Source organism: Morone saxatilis, unplaced genomic scaffold (assembly GCF_004916995.1).
Source record: "Morone saxatilis isolate NCDOM2014 unplaced genomic scaffold, NCSU_SB_2.0 Contig15, whole genome shotgun sequence".
Classification (NCBI taxonomy): Eukaryota; Metazoa; Chordata; class Actinopteri; family Moronidae; genus Morone; species Morone saxatilis.
Genome location: NW_023339707.1, coordinates 16,314,585 through 16,333,465, shown reverse-complemented (window position 1 = coordinate 16,333,465; position 18,881 = coordinate 16,314,585). Strand labels below are relative to the sequence as shown.

General features: G+C 40.8%; 2 protein-coding genes across 2 annotated transcripts in view; one reads left to right on the top strand and one right to left on the bottom strand.

The window, feature by feature from the left end:
* nkain4 (sodium/potassium transporting ATPase interacting 4) overlaps window positions 1–2,896 on the bottom strand; it is a 37,839-nt gene extending 34,943 nt beyond the window's left edge. Inside the window, exon 1 of the mRNA XM_035655893.1 lies at window positions 2,580–2,896. Coding sequence (XP_035511786.1) covers window positions 2,580–2,633 — 54 coding nt within the window. The 5' untranslated portion in view covers window positions 2,634–2,896. The remainder of the gene's footprint in view (window positions 1–2,579) is intronic.
* A 5,020-nt stretch (window positions 2,897–7,916) lies between these two features.
* LOC118324991 overlaps window positions 7,917–18,881 on the top strand; it is a 40,636-nt gene continuing 29,671 nt past the window's right edge. The window contains exon 1 of the mRNA XM_035657520.1: window positions 7,917–8,226. The gene's annotated coding sequence lies outside the window, so the exon portion shown is untranslated. The remainder of the gene's footprint in view (window positions 8,227–18,881) is intronic.

Genomic DNA, 18,881 nt, shown 5'->3' with positions numbered 1-18,881 from the left:
CAGCTTTAGGTCAACACCTCAAACAACCAACCCGTTGAGACAAAAATGAGCTTGCCTGTGTCTTGGACTACAAACAAATCATTAGACAGACAGGGCTTCCTGCCAACGCTTGCCATTCTCTGGGGCTGATCGGGGTTCTGACAACGATCCAGCCCTACTGTCTGGAATAGTTAGGCTGCAGAGGGAAGAGGGAACAGAGGCGTTTCGATCAATACCGGCTCATTATCTGTTGCCTTCTGTCCCAGAGAGATGAGTCCCACCGCTCGGCCTGTTGATGAGGAAAGCGCACCACAATTCAATTAGGGGATGGCCGAGATGCCAAAAGAGGTTTGATCAAAGCACTCTGCCTGGGTAATTAGCACACACAGCGGTTCACAAGGGCTATTTTTACATCTGAGGAGCAGAGTATGTTGTTTTGTTAATGGTAGTTTTACCCTGTAATGGACTGGGAATAACCTGGCTCATTGTCAATGCATAGGTTTCAGCCAGGGGAGAGTGGGGGCCCCTTGTGCCGCTTCACACACATGCACACATGTATATTCATGTGAACACGCACACACATAGACACACGCGCCTACAACCTTGATGACCTTTCAGAAAGGTTATGCAGGGTTTAATGCAACCCCTCTTTGCAGGTTAAACTCATCAGAAGTGTGCATGTGTGAATGTGTGTGTGTGTGTGTGTGTGTGTGTGTGTGTTTCTGCAGACAGGAAGTGTCAGGTCATCCAGAAATAGTGCCTGGGGAAAATAAAGCTGTTTCCAGGAGTCTTCAGGGACTTTTTAGGCAGCCCGCTGACAGCATTATAAACCTCTTAATAAATGGTCGACCTCCTTCTCTCTAATGAGGCAAAGAGGTCCGAAGTCTGGGAAGGGAAAACAGGTGTGTCCCTCAAGGTGGGTTCATAGCTCTCTGTGTTTGTGTGTATCATCAGAGTGAGACATGATTTTACTAAGGGAGCAATGCTGAGGCCATTGTGACCTAAGCCATATAGACTCGAGTTCCTTATTCCTCACTATCTAATGAATTCCCAGAGCTGAAACGAGACAGATACACAGGTAGCATCCACAAATACACACCAGCCCTATGTTAATTTTGAAGATGAAGTGGGGGAAGGGCAGCAGGATACTAAAGCCAAAGGCGGAAGTCATTCAAATGACACTTCCATCTTTTTCCCACTGAACAAGCATTTAAACTTGAATCTAAATGAACACCCTCTTTACTTGTAAGTGCATAAGCTTGAGACAGCGTGTACCTACCCAAGCAGAGGCAAAAAACCTGTAACTCTGAGAGAGACCTCTGAAGAGGTCTTGAGATGTTGGCTTGGGGGAATAAAAGATTATTCAATGGGAGGGGCAAGTGTTATTACTTAGTCAGTGGTATGAAACTTGGGTTTTCTTTTTCAACTCAGTTATGGCTGATATCAACTGCCAGCTCCCATCATGGGATTTTTCTTTTGTTTCTGAACTCACTCAAGCGTGTTATAATATATCAGAACTTTCCCATTTGGCTCTTTGTCAGGAGAAGATTTTATTACTCCCCTAGCTGTTAAAAGCGACATTTACTCGAGGGCTTATGGTGTGAGTAAGCTCAGTTTTAATACCACCATAAATAACCTTGTCACACCCTGTCAAGTACACTCTACTCTAGGATAGTGGCAAAGTCGGGCTGGCCTGTGAGTCAATGGGAAGCATCATCTGAGACTGCACAGCTACCATCAGTAAAATGTCAAGTTCACTGATCAGAAACTGAAATGCTCCAACAAGCATGTACATCTCTGAATCCGCTGTGTTTTGTGGATCAATGCTTCCCAAAATGGCCCGAGTTCTTGGTGAACATATCCCTTAAATCTAAAGATCAGAGAAGATGTCTTACATCACAAGACAGCAGCTGGACATTCATCTGAAATACAGACATGAGCTTTGATCAAATAACTGATGCATGACACAGAACTACATGGCTGCGACACTTTAGGTGATGCTCCGTATTTGAATATATATTAGGATATTTAGGTCACTATTACAATATTCACAAGAGCAAATCCATATATGTATTGATGCACTTTCATCGTGCATCACACAGCATATAGTTACCCCTATACTGTCCATCACTGTGCCACTACTTGGGGGTGTTAGTGCTGAGAGGAGCTGACTAGTTAACACTAACAGCACCATTATGTTTACTGTCACAACAGTGAATCTCAGATAAAGAAAGAAATAAACACTACTTACTTAGAATGGACACAAAATCTATCAATCAAGGGTCATGATTTCTATCAAATGCAATTTCAGCAAATATCAACACAAGTCAAGGTGTGTAAGAAAATATATAACCTATTTGTAGTGTGTCTTGTACTTATAGTGAGTTAAAGAACTTTTATGATTCACTGATATCTTGATATAACATATTTTGTGATCGGATTAAAAGAGCATGGACTACTGCCCAGTTAAAACAGACATCTAATTATAAAGTAGTTTGTCATTCTAAAAAAAAAAAATATTACGGTAACACTGAAGCCTTTTTGTCTCACAATTAAAACTTGTAAAACAACAAGTAGAGAAGAAGTACGGCTCAACTCACCAACTGTAAAGTGCAAATAAAGATGAGAGTGCATCGTCCGCTGCAGCAGCCCATTGTGTCAGCGGCGAAAACGTGACTCTGAGCCGGTTAGAAAAAGGACTTGGAAACGGGTCGGAGAAGCTCTAAACGCGCCGACCAGACTCAGTCCTGATCCAAGCACCGGCGTCCCATTCTCCTCTTGTGCTCCGGTGTCTCTGAGATTGAGCCAAAAACACGCGGCAGGATCGCCCTGGCTGGCCTGGGTCTGTTTGTTTGCCTCCGCTCCAGCCGGCCGGTCGCACTTGAGGTGACTGACTGGGGTGTGTGGTTGCGAGCCGGTGTGTAAAAGAGGAGGAGGAGGTGGAGGAGGGGTGGGAGGTTGGTGGTGTTTGGTAGTGGGGTAGTCAACCGGGAGGGGAACTGGGATGTGGCTGACTGAGGGCGTAAACTGGTTTGTGAAAGCTGTCTGTGGTGTTGGCTGCAGAGAAAGTGCGCGCTCGTTATTTCAAATATATTTAAACAGCGATCAATTTACTGTCATGGTGACCGGATACATGAAGCCAATTAAAAAAAAAAATGTTAATGGGAATTTGAATTAGGACATATAAAGTGTAAATCCAACACAAAATGGCATTTATTGGTGAGGAAACCTTGAAGATCCATACTGGTGTTTGTTTACTGACGTTAGTGTCTCACACTGAGGTCTGTGAGCGTGTGTTGAGGAAGGGGCGCCGGGTTAATTTAGCTGCTATTAATGCTGCTGATGGAGATTACAGTAACACCGAGGCGCCATCTTGTGGTCATAGGTTCAAACTCCACTCTGACAAGTTAAAAAAAAAAAAAAGCACTCTACCGCACAATAATATAGGCTTATTATTCAAAATGGAAGCCAAATTTATTCTCAGTTATGTGGATTTTTGCATACAAGCCAAACGTCTCCTCCCATTTATTTTACAGTTCCTACAACAATAATTAAATAAATTAAGATTCTTAAAGGTCCCCTTTATGTTGGGCGTCCCTTTCAGTCTCAGTGGGGGCCACTTTCCAGGTTTAAGTTCTATTTTTATGGCAAATTTCTTTACACTCTACTTCTGCTCTTGTTCACTTCCTTCATCCCTTTTCCCTTTCTCTCCAAATCCTCCTTGCCCTGATCCCTTTCTCCACACAGACCTTTTGTTTGGATCTCCATTTGCCTCCTGGGTAGCCCCCTGCTCGGTATGATTTATAATAGAAAAGATCTTAAAAGCAACTCTCCCAGTCACCCTCCTCCCTCCTCTCTCGGAGTGCGCGGAGGCAGGTTCCACCTCTCCCTCCTCACCACCAGCTTGATGAATCTTTTACGCGTCTGCGGACTGAGTGAGGGAACACTTCACATCTGATTTCATCACACACGCTCCTTTTAAAGTGCCGCTCCTCTCCTTCTCTCTCCTCCGCCGTCCCACGCCGCCCTGCCCACCTTGAGCCCAGCCCCGGGCCCAGGAGGGAGCTCCCCCCGATCGCCAAAAACTAACCTCGGGGTATTTATGCGAAGCAAGCGAGCAGGCCACGATTTTGCGTAGTTTTTTAAAGGGTAAAAAAAAAAAAAAAAATTTTTATCATGAAACTGAAAAAATAAGCATCGTGATTAATTTGAAGCAGCTTGAGCGTCTCAGCAGCTTCACATACAAATATCCTCCACCTGCTCCTCTAGGTCTGCTGATAACTGATAGTTTGTCCTTGCTCTGGGAATTTTTTATTCTAGTCATATTTTCTTGCCTCAGATAAGCATTCTTAGGCACATTCTTCATTGTGTTATGTAATCTGTGCACAGTCAGGTGGTTTATCCATTTTTTATGGCTAGACTACAGTACCACATATGGGCCATGTGCTCTTGGATAAAACAAGCCACTTGCTAGCTTTTTCTGGAGCTTTTTAACCATATCACACCGTTTTTATCTGCAGATGGAGTGTGTGCTCAGTTGTCTTAATGGATTCAATTATAACAGCTACAGAGCTTGCATGTCAACAAGGATGAGAGAGAGTTTGTATTGTGGTTCAAAGCTTTGGGAAAGTGCACCTTGAGTTGGAATTTACAGTTTTCAAGGCCAAGAAAGAACTTTTTAACCTTTCGTTCTGCTTGTTTCAACAATGATGTTTATACTGTGTGAAATATTCAAATCCACATCACCACGATTTTATGGCTACAGTATTATGTCTTGTCCATCATTCTTTACACATTTCAGGCTAATATATTTTCTATCTTTGGAAGCATTTTAACCTTAAGTTCTGTAGGTTTAGAAAAAGCATGGCTACCTGCGTTAGTAAAGACTGACAAACCAGTCTGACCAGTGGGCCTAAAGTGTTATTAAATGTAGGAACTATTTTTTTATGTGTAGTCAAGTGGCATTAACCAATTTGTTTGTAACATATGTCATGTTTTACTGTTACACATGAAGCCAGTAAATGCAATAGCTGCTAGTAGAATACATTAATGGCTGCCTTGCACTTCTTGTATGCATGAAGCTCACTCATTCAAAACTGCATTTCTTATGAGGACATGTTTTCCGAATGTGTGCCATAAAAAATGTCTGTGTGTGCATGTATGTGGGTGGGTGGGAGAGAGTGAGACTGAAAGAGGAGAGCCGTGGCTGAAATAAGGTCACTGTCACAGTTCTATTAGAAGCCTTGATGGAGGTTTTCCTTGTGTTCCCATTTTGCCCATTTTGCCCAACACCTCCTTATCGACTCACTTTGTGTGCATGTGTGTGTGTCCAGAACACTTCTTTCATGACAAGTGTGTCCAAGCCCTCAGGGGCTGCTGTTCTCCACAAAGACACTAATGTGAAGTGACAGGACAGCCAGTGGTGCGCTGCTCTGAGGGGACCTGCATTGTGGAGGAGACCCAAGAGTCTGGCTCGTAGTGGACAACAATAGAAAAAGGACCTCAAAAGGACAAGGCCTTTCTGTCTTTGAAAGCGTCTTAGACTTCGCTTCTAGTTCCCACTCCCTCTTTCTTTCTCTCTGTTTTCTTTTTCCTTCTCTGTTTCTCTGGTGCGCAAACACCTCAGTGAAAAATCCTAATGCACACACTTAAGAGAAGTCTGTTTCACTATTATCTAACAGCCAGTTCCTCATTTGTGAGGCTGACGGAGACATTAGAGCAAAGTGCATTGTATCCTTTTCGTACACTTACACTTATTGTGGTGAAACAGTAGTTTGTTCATACCACAGGCTTACAAAAGATGCCATTATTCATGCTGAAATATATGTCACCTACGGAGTTACTGTTGGTAAAAAGAAACAATATAGAATATTTTGCATTAGTACAACTAACACCTACTGTGGCAAATAATACATCATAATCTTACCTTAAATCTGCAAAATGAGCTGCTCCCTTCAGCTCTACAGGACATTTATCAACACAAACTACTCTACATTGCTGAAAATTACAGCCACCACTGGCTGTCTCACAAGCATATGAATGCTTTCTTTATTTAGGCTCACGCTCATAAAATTTTAAGATTATGCATGTGCCCTTGGAGGCACAGTCTCATCGGACTTTCCTTCACTATTTTGCCATGAAGAAAGTTCCAGACTCAATGAAGAATAAATACAGAAGCTATTATGAGCAACATGTCAATAATTTATAATGGGATTATGCTTTGGTGGAGAAATAATGGTCCCCAGAATCATTTTTGAATAGTTGATGTTATTGTAACGCTGGCCGCTTGGAGGCACTCGTCTGTGAGGTCGGTTTTAATTGAATGGGTGCCTTTGCAGGTGCGTCAAGCCAGACACACGCTGGAAAAATACAGGAAATTATGTAGGTTTCCTTCAAAATAAAGGTATGTCGTTAGTTAAAGTTCTTCTTGTATTTGATAGAATAGAAACGAATAGCCTCACCTTAACACTGTCTAGATTAGCTGCAGTCTATGATCTAAATGCAGAAGTTGGATAGGAAAAAAATGTGAGCACAAAACAGCTGTATGAACCAGAGAAGCTGGAAAGTTGGGGCGACACTAACCTGACCCATGGTCATGTTAAGTGATAAACACGAACAGACCTCATGTAAAATGTAAAATGTAAGATTTTTATGAAGAACAACTTAAAAATTGCAGCTTCTAATTCTAATTCTTCTCATCTCTTTCATATCAAATCCATACCTGTACAGTGATTAGGTAGGTTATTGCTCATTATCTCCTAATAGCTCCTGATCGAAGCGTAGATTTAGAGCAGGACAGCTTGATAACGTGTAGGCCTAAAAAGGGATCAGGTTTCACTCTTTAAATAGTTATTATTGTACATTTTTATAGCTTAATGGTCTGGCCTTTAAAAACAGTTAGTTTGGAAAATGAGGCCATAGGCTATATGTTTTTGCAAATTACATTTTTAAAAAGCCTCTGTATTAGGCGACTATTTTTTACTGCTAAAGGGCACAAAGATTCAATTAAAGTCATTCAACATAAACTGTAGTGGCTAACATATTGACAAACAACTAGGTAAATGTGAATAGTCCAATTTTCACAGGTATTCTCAGCTTTCTTTGGTGTACAAAAACATATTCCTTTACTTTTACTCGCTCCTGTTTCATGCTGAATGGGCGGCTAATGTTAGCATACAGTTAGCTGGCATTAGTAGCTAATGAGAACAGGTGAGCTAACTGAAATACAGTTTACTGCATCGAAAAAACTTTTTCATTATTTAATTTGTTTTTATTTTTTTTATATATACATATAAATACTGTCAAAACCGGAACAAATTATTAATTATTTTGTGATTTCATCCATTAACCCTAGTGGCTGTAACCTGCAGGAGGGATTGCCATTGGTATTTGCAGTAGCAAAACTTACATTGATGTTTGTTTTCCTTCTTTTTCTTTGTCTTTTTGTTACCTGTTTTATCTTTATCTCTCTTGTTTTTTAGTATATGTTACCTATATTGTCTGCTGCTATCTTCAATTGTGCTATAGTATCATTTCCACCATTGTAAATTGATTTATTTCCTTCAGATGTGTGTATACATATTCCCTAACTTGTTTGTTCCTTATGTTTAATAAAAAAAACCTTACACATATGACTCAATTACTGTCTATAAATACTGTGTAGTACGTTTTCTCAGTTGCATATAGGCTAAATGTTTAAAATTGCTGTAGGTCTAGTAATATTTTTACAATGGGTAAAACATATCTTTATTTTTTCCTTCTTTTGTTTTTACTGTATTCCCTCATTTAATGCTTTTTGGGCAACACGATGATAATGATAATTGCTTTATTTTGAAATCATCTACCGGAAACCAGCTTTGCCATTCTCTCCGTCTTGACGGTGGTTTCAGTCACATGGTTGCTGCCTTAACCGAGAGCTGATGGAGCCAGATGAGAAAGGCAGGAGGCGAGCCCCTCCGGTTGCGCGTCAGCATCCCCTCAAATAGGAATCCGCCGCTGTCACTTGTGCTCCACATACAGAGGGACGGACGACTGTAACCCCGATACAACCATTAAAGGCGAGTTCCGTTTGGCATGCAGCTGTTTTTTTCATGTGATGTCAAAAGAAGAAGAGTAAGGTGAGGCTGCGAGGAGGCTGGAGCTTGGCAAAGAATGATAGTGAGGATCAAGGCGCGCTGTCCCAGGAGAACTCATCTGAAGAGCTGGCCCTGAGAGACCGGGATGCTCCTCTAACGCACCGGGGGGCGAGTGAGTACAACACATCTGATCTCTCTCTCTCTCTCTATCTCTATCTCTCCATCTCTTCCATTTTGGTTCCACTTTTGGTGACATCTGGACAGTTTCAGGAGCGTTCAGCGCGCCTGTCTGTCTTTATCGCCTCTGAATTATTCCATACTCGATCCCACCTGTCCGATCAATCATTCATGGGCTTCTTAGTAAAGTGCAGCATAACCGGTTGGTCAGCGATGTGTGAAAGTTGCCTTGCTAATTTGGAAATGGTGCACTTCCCACCCCCTTTGCACACACCCGTAACTTAATGCATGCACGCATCAAGGTTTAATACCATGCAGTGCAGTACAGTGGGTGATTGGGAGGTCGATCATGTCCCTTTTAAAGTTTTGATTAGAGTGAACATGTGTTGCACACTGCGGCCACGGTGTCGGTGCGAGGCTAATTAATAAAGCCTTTGTGAGGGGCTTTCCTATCAGGGGCACTCATCATTAATCCGCTGATGGCCCGGAGGGCGTGGGTTGCTGTACGTGATGATAAGAGAAAAGGCACCAGTCCTACTTACACAGCAGGGTTGATTAATTATGGAGTCAGAACTGATGAACTCACAGACTGTTAGATGCACTAGAGGAGACACAGACATGTCAAACAGAAACTGGCTTTTAATCTCAGTGTAATGTTTAATTTTTCGCCATTGATCGCTGGCACTGAGGATTATTATCACCAAAATACAAGTTCTGTCTGTTAAGGTGCATGTTTGGTGTAAATTAATACCTTGAAATCACTTAGTGCAGAAAGCAGCATGCATTCTTGCCACAACTGTACCTCTAAATCAGGTGGTAATGATATTCTCACCTGTAATAAGCCATGGAGTGAAATGCTCGCTGTGCTGCTGAATGTGTGGGTGTGAGCAGAACTTCTACAGCAGGCTCAGTGCATGTAGATGAATGAAATCCACTTACTATGCAGCAAGGGTTCCCATCTCCAGTGTGTGTGTATGAGTGTGCCTATGAGTGTGTGTGTATCTCACCTCATTACACTCATTGTGTTGACTTAAGCAGGAGGGTCACCCCTGAGGCCCGTTCTCCTGCTTTATTGAGGAGTGATGCCCTGAATTACACTCATGCTGATTGCGGGAGTACAGGAGCACATTGGGCGAGCCATTTTCAGCTTACGTGATAAGTTCACTGTTATGTTGACAGAAACCTCATGTGTGAACGTGATGTATATTTTCTGGCACAGATAAGTCAGTGTATTACGCAATCACCGGTGTGAAGCTGTCCCCCACTCACCACAAGTGCGTTTTGTTAAGAGGTGCTTAACTCTTGGATCTCGTATGGTATGATGGAGCTCCAGCTCTGGTTCGAATTCTGGACAATTATGTTCACGGCCTGCCCACGCACACTTTGTACAGGAGCTCCTCTATTCTTGGTTGTTCTACAAACTGACAAAAAACTCTCCCTTAAAGCCTGTGTACTGCATTTCTCCTGAGGCGTTCTCAATATTCTCCCTGTGTATGTATTAAACATCAAGCATGTCGAACTGCAGGCGTGGGGCCGAGCACTTTAAGGCAGAGTCAGCCTTCTGTAGAGGGTGACAGAACAGTCAGATGGCCCCCACAGGGCAGAGAACAATTCCTGCTGCTGATGCACCCAAGGCGACAGGACTGGAGCACTCCTTCCTCCTCCCTCCTCCCTTCCCTCTCATCCACCCTCAATCCCGTCATCCCTTCCCACCTTCATCTCATAGAAATAAACACACTCTCTCGGATTCACTTGCACACCTGCACGTCTGCTTCTGTGCTCTGGCTCCCTTTCGTCTCGAACGCATACTTGCATACGCATTATGAAACATCTATTCTGTATTTATTAGTGGCCGTATAGTTCATAAATCACGTTCCCACACTAGCGTATACCTTCTTATATCCACAATAATGTTTTTATTGTGCTCACTATCATAATCTACATTCTCTCTCCTGCACACATACACTCAGTTGCCACCAGTTGCCAAGTAGGCAAACCTGTACAAACTAATGCAATTCAATACAGTTAAAGCCTTTTATGGTGCTTGTAATGTTCAGTTTTTGCACTCTCAAAGAGGTGTTAATTAAATTACATGTGTTACCATTGAGATCATAGTTAGTGGTGTTTTACTCATACCTGCCAACACTCCTATTTTCCCCAGATTTCTCCCGTATTTGAGGGCCATCTCCTGGCATCCGCCGAACTTTATTATAATTAATCGCCGTACGAGTTGAGATGTTTATGACGTCATCCAATTTGCCAGATTGTCTATCAGACACAACCCACACACTGCATGCAATTTCAATCTGCCAACACAACCTGGCAACAACCACAACCCAATTCAAGGGGCATGTGTGCAGTGGCTCTCTTTTTAATTATCTGCCCCATTTATGAATGTCAATAGGGAGAACAAAAAATTGAAACACCTCTCAATATAATGTGGTCCAGTACAACACCACCCAGGGAGCAGAATTAACTTTTTTGTCCACTAGAGCAAATGGCTAGTGAATGTTCATATTTAACCAGCCACTCGATAGATTACCATTGTTACCAAGCAGCTGTATTGAATTGCAATAGTTTGTGCAGGTGTACCCAATAAAGAGGCCATTGAATGTAAATCCTATCCTATGCACTCTTATATACACCATCACAGTGTATTATACAACTAAACATGTTCAAACTGAAAGCAAAGAGAATGTTAGAGGAAGTGGCATTGCATACAGAATCAATAGAAAGAGGACACTTCATAAAGATACAGAACCAACAAGACAAAAGGGCTGGATGAAAATTACCGAACAAACTGGGGCTTCTCTCTCTGTTTTGAGATTACTTAGAGTCACACAAACTAGCTAGCTAGCAGATGTACAGCCACTACACTGGCTGTTTTTGGTGAGTATACAGAGACTGCACAAACACAGTGAAAATATGCATGAATAAATCAAGACATACCGGAAGACTGTACTGTAAGAGAAAACAATATTGTACTGCGTGCAATTGAGAGTAGTAGTGTTTGTTAAACAGAATGATACTATACTGTATACAAGAGAAAATGGCAGTATATGTTACTTAGAATAACTGTGTGGGAGAGTGAGTTTGATTGAAATGTAAATAGTATTGCACTTTCTGTTGCTTGTTGGCTTTAAAACCATGAAGTGAAGACAGTAAGTAATCAGACAAATCATGGTTCTGGTGACCTTGCTTTTGTTCTAACAAACGTGAATTTTAAGTTGTCCTTCAATGCTCTGTGGCTTGATTTAAATTCTCCTTGAAGCCATAACATTGCAAGGAATGCCGCTTATTGTAGTAGGTACAGGCCTTTTTAAGAAGGCTGAAAACCAGTCAGAAACTGAGAATTTAAACTGCCTTCCTTTTCAATGAAACTACCTTCTTTTTCAAACAAAACACTCTCTTAATAAGTAATATTTCCCATCACATGCACAGTCATTCTTTCTCACACTTTAACTTCTCTCAGACATATTTTCAGTCTCACTCTCACAAGCCATCATTCTCTCTTACTGTGTAATTCATTCTTACACTAGAGTACAATAGGCTGTATGATGGTGTGTCTGTGAGTGAGAATTATAGTGATTATAAGAGAGAAGAGAGGGCACAGCGGCTCACTGTTATTTAGGGTTTTGAAAATGTCAGTCATTGTCTGTTGCCTTTGGTTGTAGAAAGGTGCAAAAGTGTGATGTGAGCATTACAGATCACAGAGTAAATGGTCTGTGAATCCTCAAAGTGTGCATGCACACATGTGTGTGTCCATGTCAGCTGTGTGCATAATAGCTCTGGGATCGGGGGGCCATAGATTGGCCAGTCAGCCAGACAGATGTGCCCTAGCCTGGACTTGGAGTGTGGGGCTTCAAACTGGCCTGCCACCCAGCATTAGTGCCATGGATCCGTGACCAAAGAGCTCAGGGCACCAAAACTCACTGTCTGCATAAAATGCTCTCAATTATTAATGCTGTGTATAGGGCAATAAGAGGCATTGCAGAGGCCAAGAGAGGAAACAAGAAAATAGGCACTGGAGAAAGAAAGAAAGAAAGAAAGAAAGACAGAAAGAAAGGGATGAGAAGCAGATAGAAGTATAATAAATAGATGGGAAAAATAGTTTTTGAATAGTTTTTTTTACTTGTGTGTCATCCAATGCTGAACTGAACATTGGCAATGAGCACACATAATACCACATTTAAACAAAATAAGATCACCATAGCAACCAGAGATCAAGAAAGTGATGTTGCAGCACATTGAGGATCCTCTCTTAGAAATGTAAGAAAGAAAAAGGTTCCTTTTTTTCCCCCACACTAACAGTACATTGTATTTTAAAATTCACACCAGTTATTGTGTCATATGTATGTATGTATAGTCCATACATTTAACATATAATTACACAGAATTTTCCCGTTAAGTGCACTGGTAGTTTAGTATCCATCATCTCAATATGCACTAAATACATTTCAAGCTAGGTACAGCACTGCAGTAGCTTGCCATTAGAGTAGGAGCACTGTAATTCATAAGTATTGATTCATGCCTGCATTACAGCATAATGTTCCTGAACATGACTAAGAGCAAACACAATAAATAAAGCAACAAAGGAAAAGTAGAGATTTACATATGTATGCTGTTAACTCCCCATTATGTCTAATGTGATACAATCACAGCACAAAATATGAAATAATGTGCTTGTTCTGAACATTGCAGTTCCATTGTTACATGTAGATAATGCACTCATTCTCTGTTCCCATTAAGCAGCCATCCGCATGAACTGAGAGAAAAAATGTTCCTCTCCTATAGTTTGTGCCAGCAGTTGGTGCTTTATTAACTAGCAACTAAATTTATTCTGCATTATTTGTTGGAATAACAGACTCACAGAGCTTAGAAGTATAGTCTCAACTGAGGAAATATTCCTTCAACCCTCAACTCATATCTAGTATTACCAGTGGTCTTTGATTTATTAGCCTTCTGGTGATGGTGTATGAGAACCTCTTTAATATATGCATGTATGTGTGGCTTTTCAGTTATCATTTATCACCGTCACTGTCACCTATGCCCCTTCACTTCCAAGCAAATGTAGGTGCCACTGAACCCCCAGTTTCTGCCTCTCATGTGTTACCATTTGATTGAAGTCACAGAACTAAGCCTCCAATTATTCCGAAAAGATAAATACACATCAATCTTTGAAAAAGGGGAAGTGGATAATTACCAGAAGATATTTCCAAAATCCGCAAAGACTTCTAATAATCAGCATTATATACATATACTGAAGGATGGAAAACTTTATGGGGGCTTTAATTGCCTTTAATTAAAAGTGTCAGCTGAAGAGAGTGACGGAAACGGGGGGAGAGAAAGGGGATGACACGCAGCAAAGGGCCACAGATCAGAGTCTAACTCATTCATGTTTTGCTTTTGTTTTTCAAAAAGATCAAAAAGCTCCTTTATGTCATTCGGGCTACCTGGATTAGTAAATATAGCTGCAACTTAGGAAACAGGTTTAAAATCTTTTTTTATCGTAATATTTTTTCATCCAAGCGGTTAGAAGAGTCTTTGATGCCAGGGCAGAGGTACAGTAAGTGCGTTATACATGAGGGGCATTTCAAAGTCCAAAAAGACATGCAAATGGAGACCAGCACAGCTTTCAATCAATCCATCAATCAAACTTCATTCATGCAGGTTCAGAGCAGTTCAAAGAGCTATACAGATGACTGACAAGCCAGAACAAATGTGAAAGACAAACAAAATTTAAAAAATAGATAAAACAGATTAAAAAGTAGAGATTAAATAGATAGATAGAGATAGATAAAGATAAAAACATTGACAATGAAATAAGAAGAAAATAGATTTAAACCTATAATAATAGTACAATATAGTTAAATAAAAGATTAAAAGGTCAAAATAAAACAAACAATAATGTTTAAAAAAACATAAAAATAATAAAATAACAGATTAAATCAAATAGAATATTTTTTATAACATAAATACAATAAAATAAATGAATAAAATAAAGTAAATAATGTCTATAAATCATTCTTAATCAAAAGCCAGAGTTTTAAGTTTACATTTAACGTTTTACGCCCCCTCTCCTTGTGCTTGAACCGAGGTACCACATAGACATCACAAAGTCACAATTTTGAGTAATGTCAAATCAATCTTTTTATATTCATTGCCCTAAGGAAATGTGACTTAGCATGACCTTTTCCAGCGTTGTTTCAGTACAAGAGGGTACTCTGTATTTAGGCTGAAAAAAACAATTATTTTCCATTCTTAAAGTTGGAGTTTGTCACTTCTTGTGGGTGGGGAGGTGTTTATACCAACAACTGTTTAATCTGCGCAAACAGAGTGAATCATCTGGGTCTCATTAGCTGAGACAGGATGCTCCTCTCTTTCGCACTTTTGCTCTGTGTTTTATGCTGCCACTTCGGCTTACTTTAACAAGAAAATATAGCCTGCTCTTGCTTTAAGGAAGGGGGAGTGTTACATAACAACTTTTCATTCTCTGATGTGGGTTGAGGGTCAAAACAGTGACCTGCTGGCTACAGGTGCGCTTCTTCGGACTTTGGTCAACACTTCTACGCAGCTAATGTAAAATCTGATTCTGCCCAAATACACAGAGTGGCAACAAACCAGAGTGGTAGTATAAGCGTGTAGCAGCTAGCAAACTGCTGTTAGTAATGGGCCTATTGCATCAGGACATGGAGATAATTCAATGATGCCATCATGTGCGGCAGCTAGATTGCTGGATGAAACCCTTCTTGTGAGTGAATATCTCAGCAAGAAATAATATAAAAAGGGAAACAGGAACTTTATACTCACAGACAAATAACTGTGATAATAAATGTTCTAATGCAGCTGTGACCAATTTGTTGTGACCAAATATATCTGGTTTGGTGATAAATAGACTATCAAGCCAGTCATATATCAGGACTGAGGAATATGATACATAACAGGATGTAATATAGTATGCAAGTATGTATATGTGTTTTCTACACCTTCCTAAGCCATCTGTCAGCATTTGCATATTAACAGTATGCATGTATGGTTTGCTCTAATTGGCAACAGACCATTATGGTAGAATGTGAGGTGTGTCACTCTGCTATAAATGCCTCTTCCTGTTTGAGACGCAGACAGTCAGTGTAAGCACGGGTGTGCACTGGTGCCTGCTGCTCCGCCTCAGAGGACCATTTTCACCTGTTTCACCTCCTGAGGTTTGAAATAGCGTTGAGTTTGGTATCAGATCTGTCTTGGGTGTGGAGGATCACACACACACACACACATACACAGCAGCATGCCTCATGCCTACCATGAATGAGTGAGACTATAGGGACAATGGAAGCTGGAGGAAGAATGAAGGGTGGAGCCGAGGGCTCCTGGGACCACGGCAAGGCAGATCCTATATTGATTGGTTTAGTAAGAGAATCCTCCGGCTTTTAGTGGTGCTGCTTAATAAGAGTGGCTTTTGGAAAGAGAGATCACATCAACTGAACTCCACTCCAGAGGCCGCCTTCGGCTTTAAAAAATAGTTCACAGCGAAATCAAAACATACCGTAAGCAAGAGAGGGCTAATCCATTTAAATTATGGCTTTTGGCACACAACAGCTTTCCAGATTTGGAAATATCTCTTTACACAAGGACTGGCGTCAAACACGTTGGCTTGATATTTTCTCTGCACGGTCAGTTATGATGTTCAGCTTTTCAAAAGTAAAGTAAAGGTCATAAACTCGATGTTGCAGTGCCAAATGTTGAGCACAGGTGTGTCATCTTCCCATAACAGACCTAAGCAAAACTACCCGTGTACTTATCACATAGCACATAGTAGGATCACACAAAATCAGTCTCATGATCTTGCAGTGGGTTTGTATGCTTGTCGCAATGTGGATGTTGTGGTTTTTTGCATTGACATAGTCTTTCTTGCTGCACATACCCTATTGGTGTTAAGTCAAGAGCCTGGCTTCAGAGAAACACTGAGCTATTTTCGGAGGCAGCAGATTGCGTTAAGCGAGGAAGTGAAGTGACACAACTGGGGTTGAGATTTCTTGCTGCCTGAAAACCTTGAAAATATCTTTATTTAGTACTTCGCTCCCCTGACACCTTGCAGATTGCACCTAGCTACCATCAGATAATGGGTAGCTACAGAGGGAAGCAGCACATCAAAGCCTGAAGATATGCAACCACATTACAATTCTTCTTTTTATTGTAAAATGACATTTTTAATCAGGAAGGCTGTTATCTCTTGGTCATTTAATTCTGTAACTGGCACAAAAATATATTTTTGTCATTATTTTGACATTTTAATCCATAGATTATTAATTTTGAAGACTGTTACCATCTAATATAACTTTGAAGAATGTGGAACATATGATTCCTTTTTTGTGTGTGAGTGTGTATTATTGAGAGTAGAGTTTGGACTATTTTGGGCTGTTTTTGATGATTTAATTTTATTATTTATGTATTCACCTCCACATGAAAGAGAGCTGAGGTCCCAAGTGGTCTCTGTCTTTTTTTCTCTCACACACTTTCCTTTTCTTTCATGCAAACACACACACACACAAATCCATATTTATTTAACTATTTGCTACCATTTTCGCAAGTGCCTGTCATCATTTTCAACACTTGTATTTTATTTAATGGGATCTATACACATCCGACCTCCCTCTGTCAGAATTGAATTGATGCAGTGAGCTCCAGTGTAATCTAATACGTGTGTGTGTATGTGTATGTGCAGTCCATCGTGTTTGCATGTGCTTGCACTTGTTTGATGAAAGCACCTGCTGGGTTTGTCCTCTTCACCCATCTGATCGATAGGAAGCTGGGTCTTTCAGCGTGGTAGCTGTCATGGAATCTCTGCTAACCCAATTAACCAAACCGTGCACTAACCCAATTAGCAGAACCCCTGCACTACATTAACCTGCTTCACTGTCACACATACATCTTGCTGGCATGAAACATGCAAGGCCAGCAGGTCAAACACCAAGTGAAATCACTGCTGATATGATTTGCTTCTTTCTTACTGAGCAGCAATGCCTGTAAAATATTAATCTAATGTAATTTTTGGTCCCTTTTATGTTTTCCTCATTGAAATCCATTTGTTGAGAACATGCACATAACTAATATAACCAATCTTAGCACAACTGACTGTACCCAAACACTATACAGAGATTTACACAGATATACACACAGATCGAAAAATCTGTTGGTCGGGCAAAGCAAGACATTTGAAGATGTGAACTTGAGCTGTGTTATTATTAAGTTATACTTGGCATTTTTCTAACATTTTTAAAACCAAACGATTAATTGAAATCCAAGTATGTAGCTCTGCGTGCACTTACAGTATATACATACAATGGACATATAGTGAATTTAAAGGTCCAATGTGTAACATTTGAAAGGATCTATTGGCAGAAATGGAATATAATATTCATAGGTACGTTTTTATTAGTGTATAGTCACCGGAAAATAAGAGTTGTGTTTTTGTTCATTTAAAATGAGCTGTTTTTATGTACAGAGGGAGCAGGTCCTCTTTCACAGGCCACTATGTTGAGCCGCCATGTTTCTACAGTAGCCCAGAACAGACAAACCATACACTGGTTCTAGATAGGGTCTTTCCAATCTTCATGTAGTTTCTCCTTAATCGCTCACTTTTGTTAAATGAAAGGTAAATCTGGTTTGAACAATTATGAACTGGACTGTTTTCATTATAAATCATAAACAGTGAATTATAACACACTATCCAGAGCAATAAGATTGAATTGTGTAAATATTCACATCTAACATCACTCAACCAGGCAAATAACATAAAATAATGATGTTCTAACTTTTACACGTTATGGCTTTCAGCTTTAAACGCCACATATCATTTTCAGTGCAGCAGCAGGCATTTCAGCTGGATCATATTAGTCATCTGTGACTTTTCTACTGTGTCAGAGGCAGTGAGTAGTATAATGGATGAGCAGGCGTAGTAACTTGGCAGCAACTGAGCTAGAGTGGAGGTGTAAGGTAGGTGGCCTTGGACAAGAAGTGTAAAGAAAGGCAGTATGACTCACCAAGAGAGGAGCCTGCATACTCCATTGAGAAGCAACCCACAGTGCTCTCTCTCTCCTGTCTCCTCTCCATCTGTGGTGCTGTGTAGGATACTCAGAGAGAGAGGGAGAGTGATGGCAAACATGCATGTAGGTTAACATTTCAGAATTCACCTGGGGTAATGGTTTTTCCATAAGCTGCCATTGTTGTGGCTGACCCGGCTTTTAAGACTGAATCAAATCGATGGCTTCTCTGTCTGACGCTGGGAGGAGCAGGGAAGCCTCTCTGTGTCTGCACAGCCACGATAACACTGCTCAATGGGCACTAACCACCTTTCAAATGGAAATGGAATATCCAGTGAAAATTAGACACAGTCATCTGGATGGTACTTGGTACTAGGGCTGTGAATGGGAGATGGTAGCTTGACGGTTGAAGGGTGTGTCGCGCTTTGGCTTTGTTGTGTCAGAGCACAGCTTTTACTGAGAAATCGAGGTTCATGTTGTGCTTTCTTTAGGGTCTGCTAAAATTTGGCACACCTAAACACACACTAACAGAAACAGCGTTGCATATTGAGGCATGTAAGATTGGATGCAAGCTTGCAAGTGCAGAGAGTGACTCACCCAAAACCATGGGGGC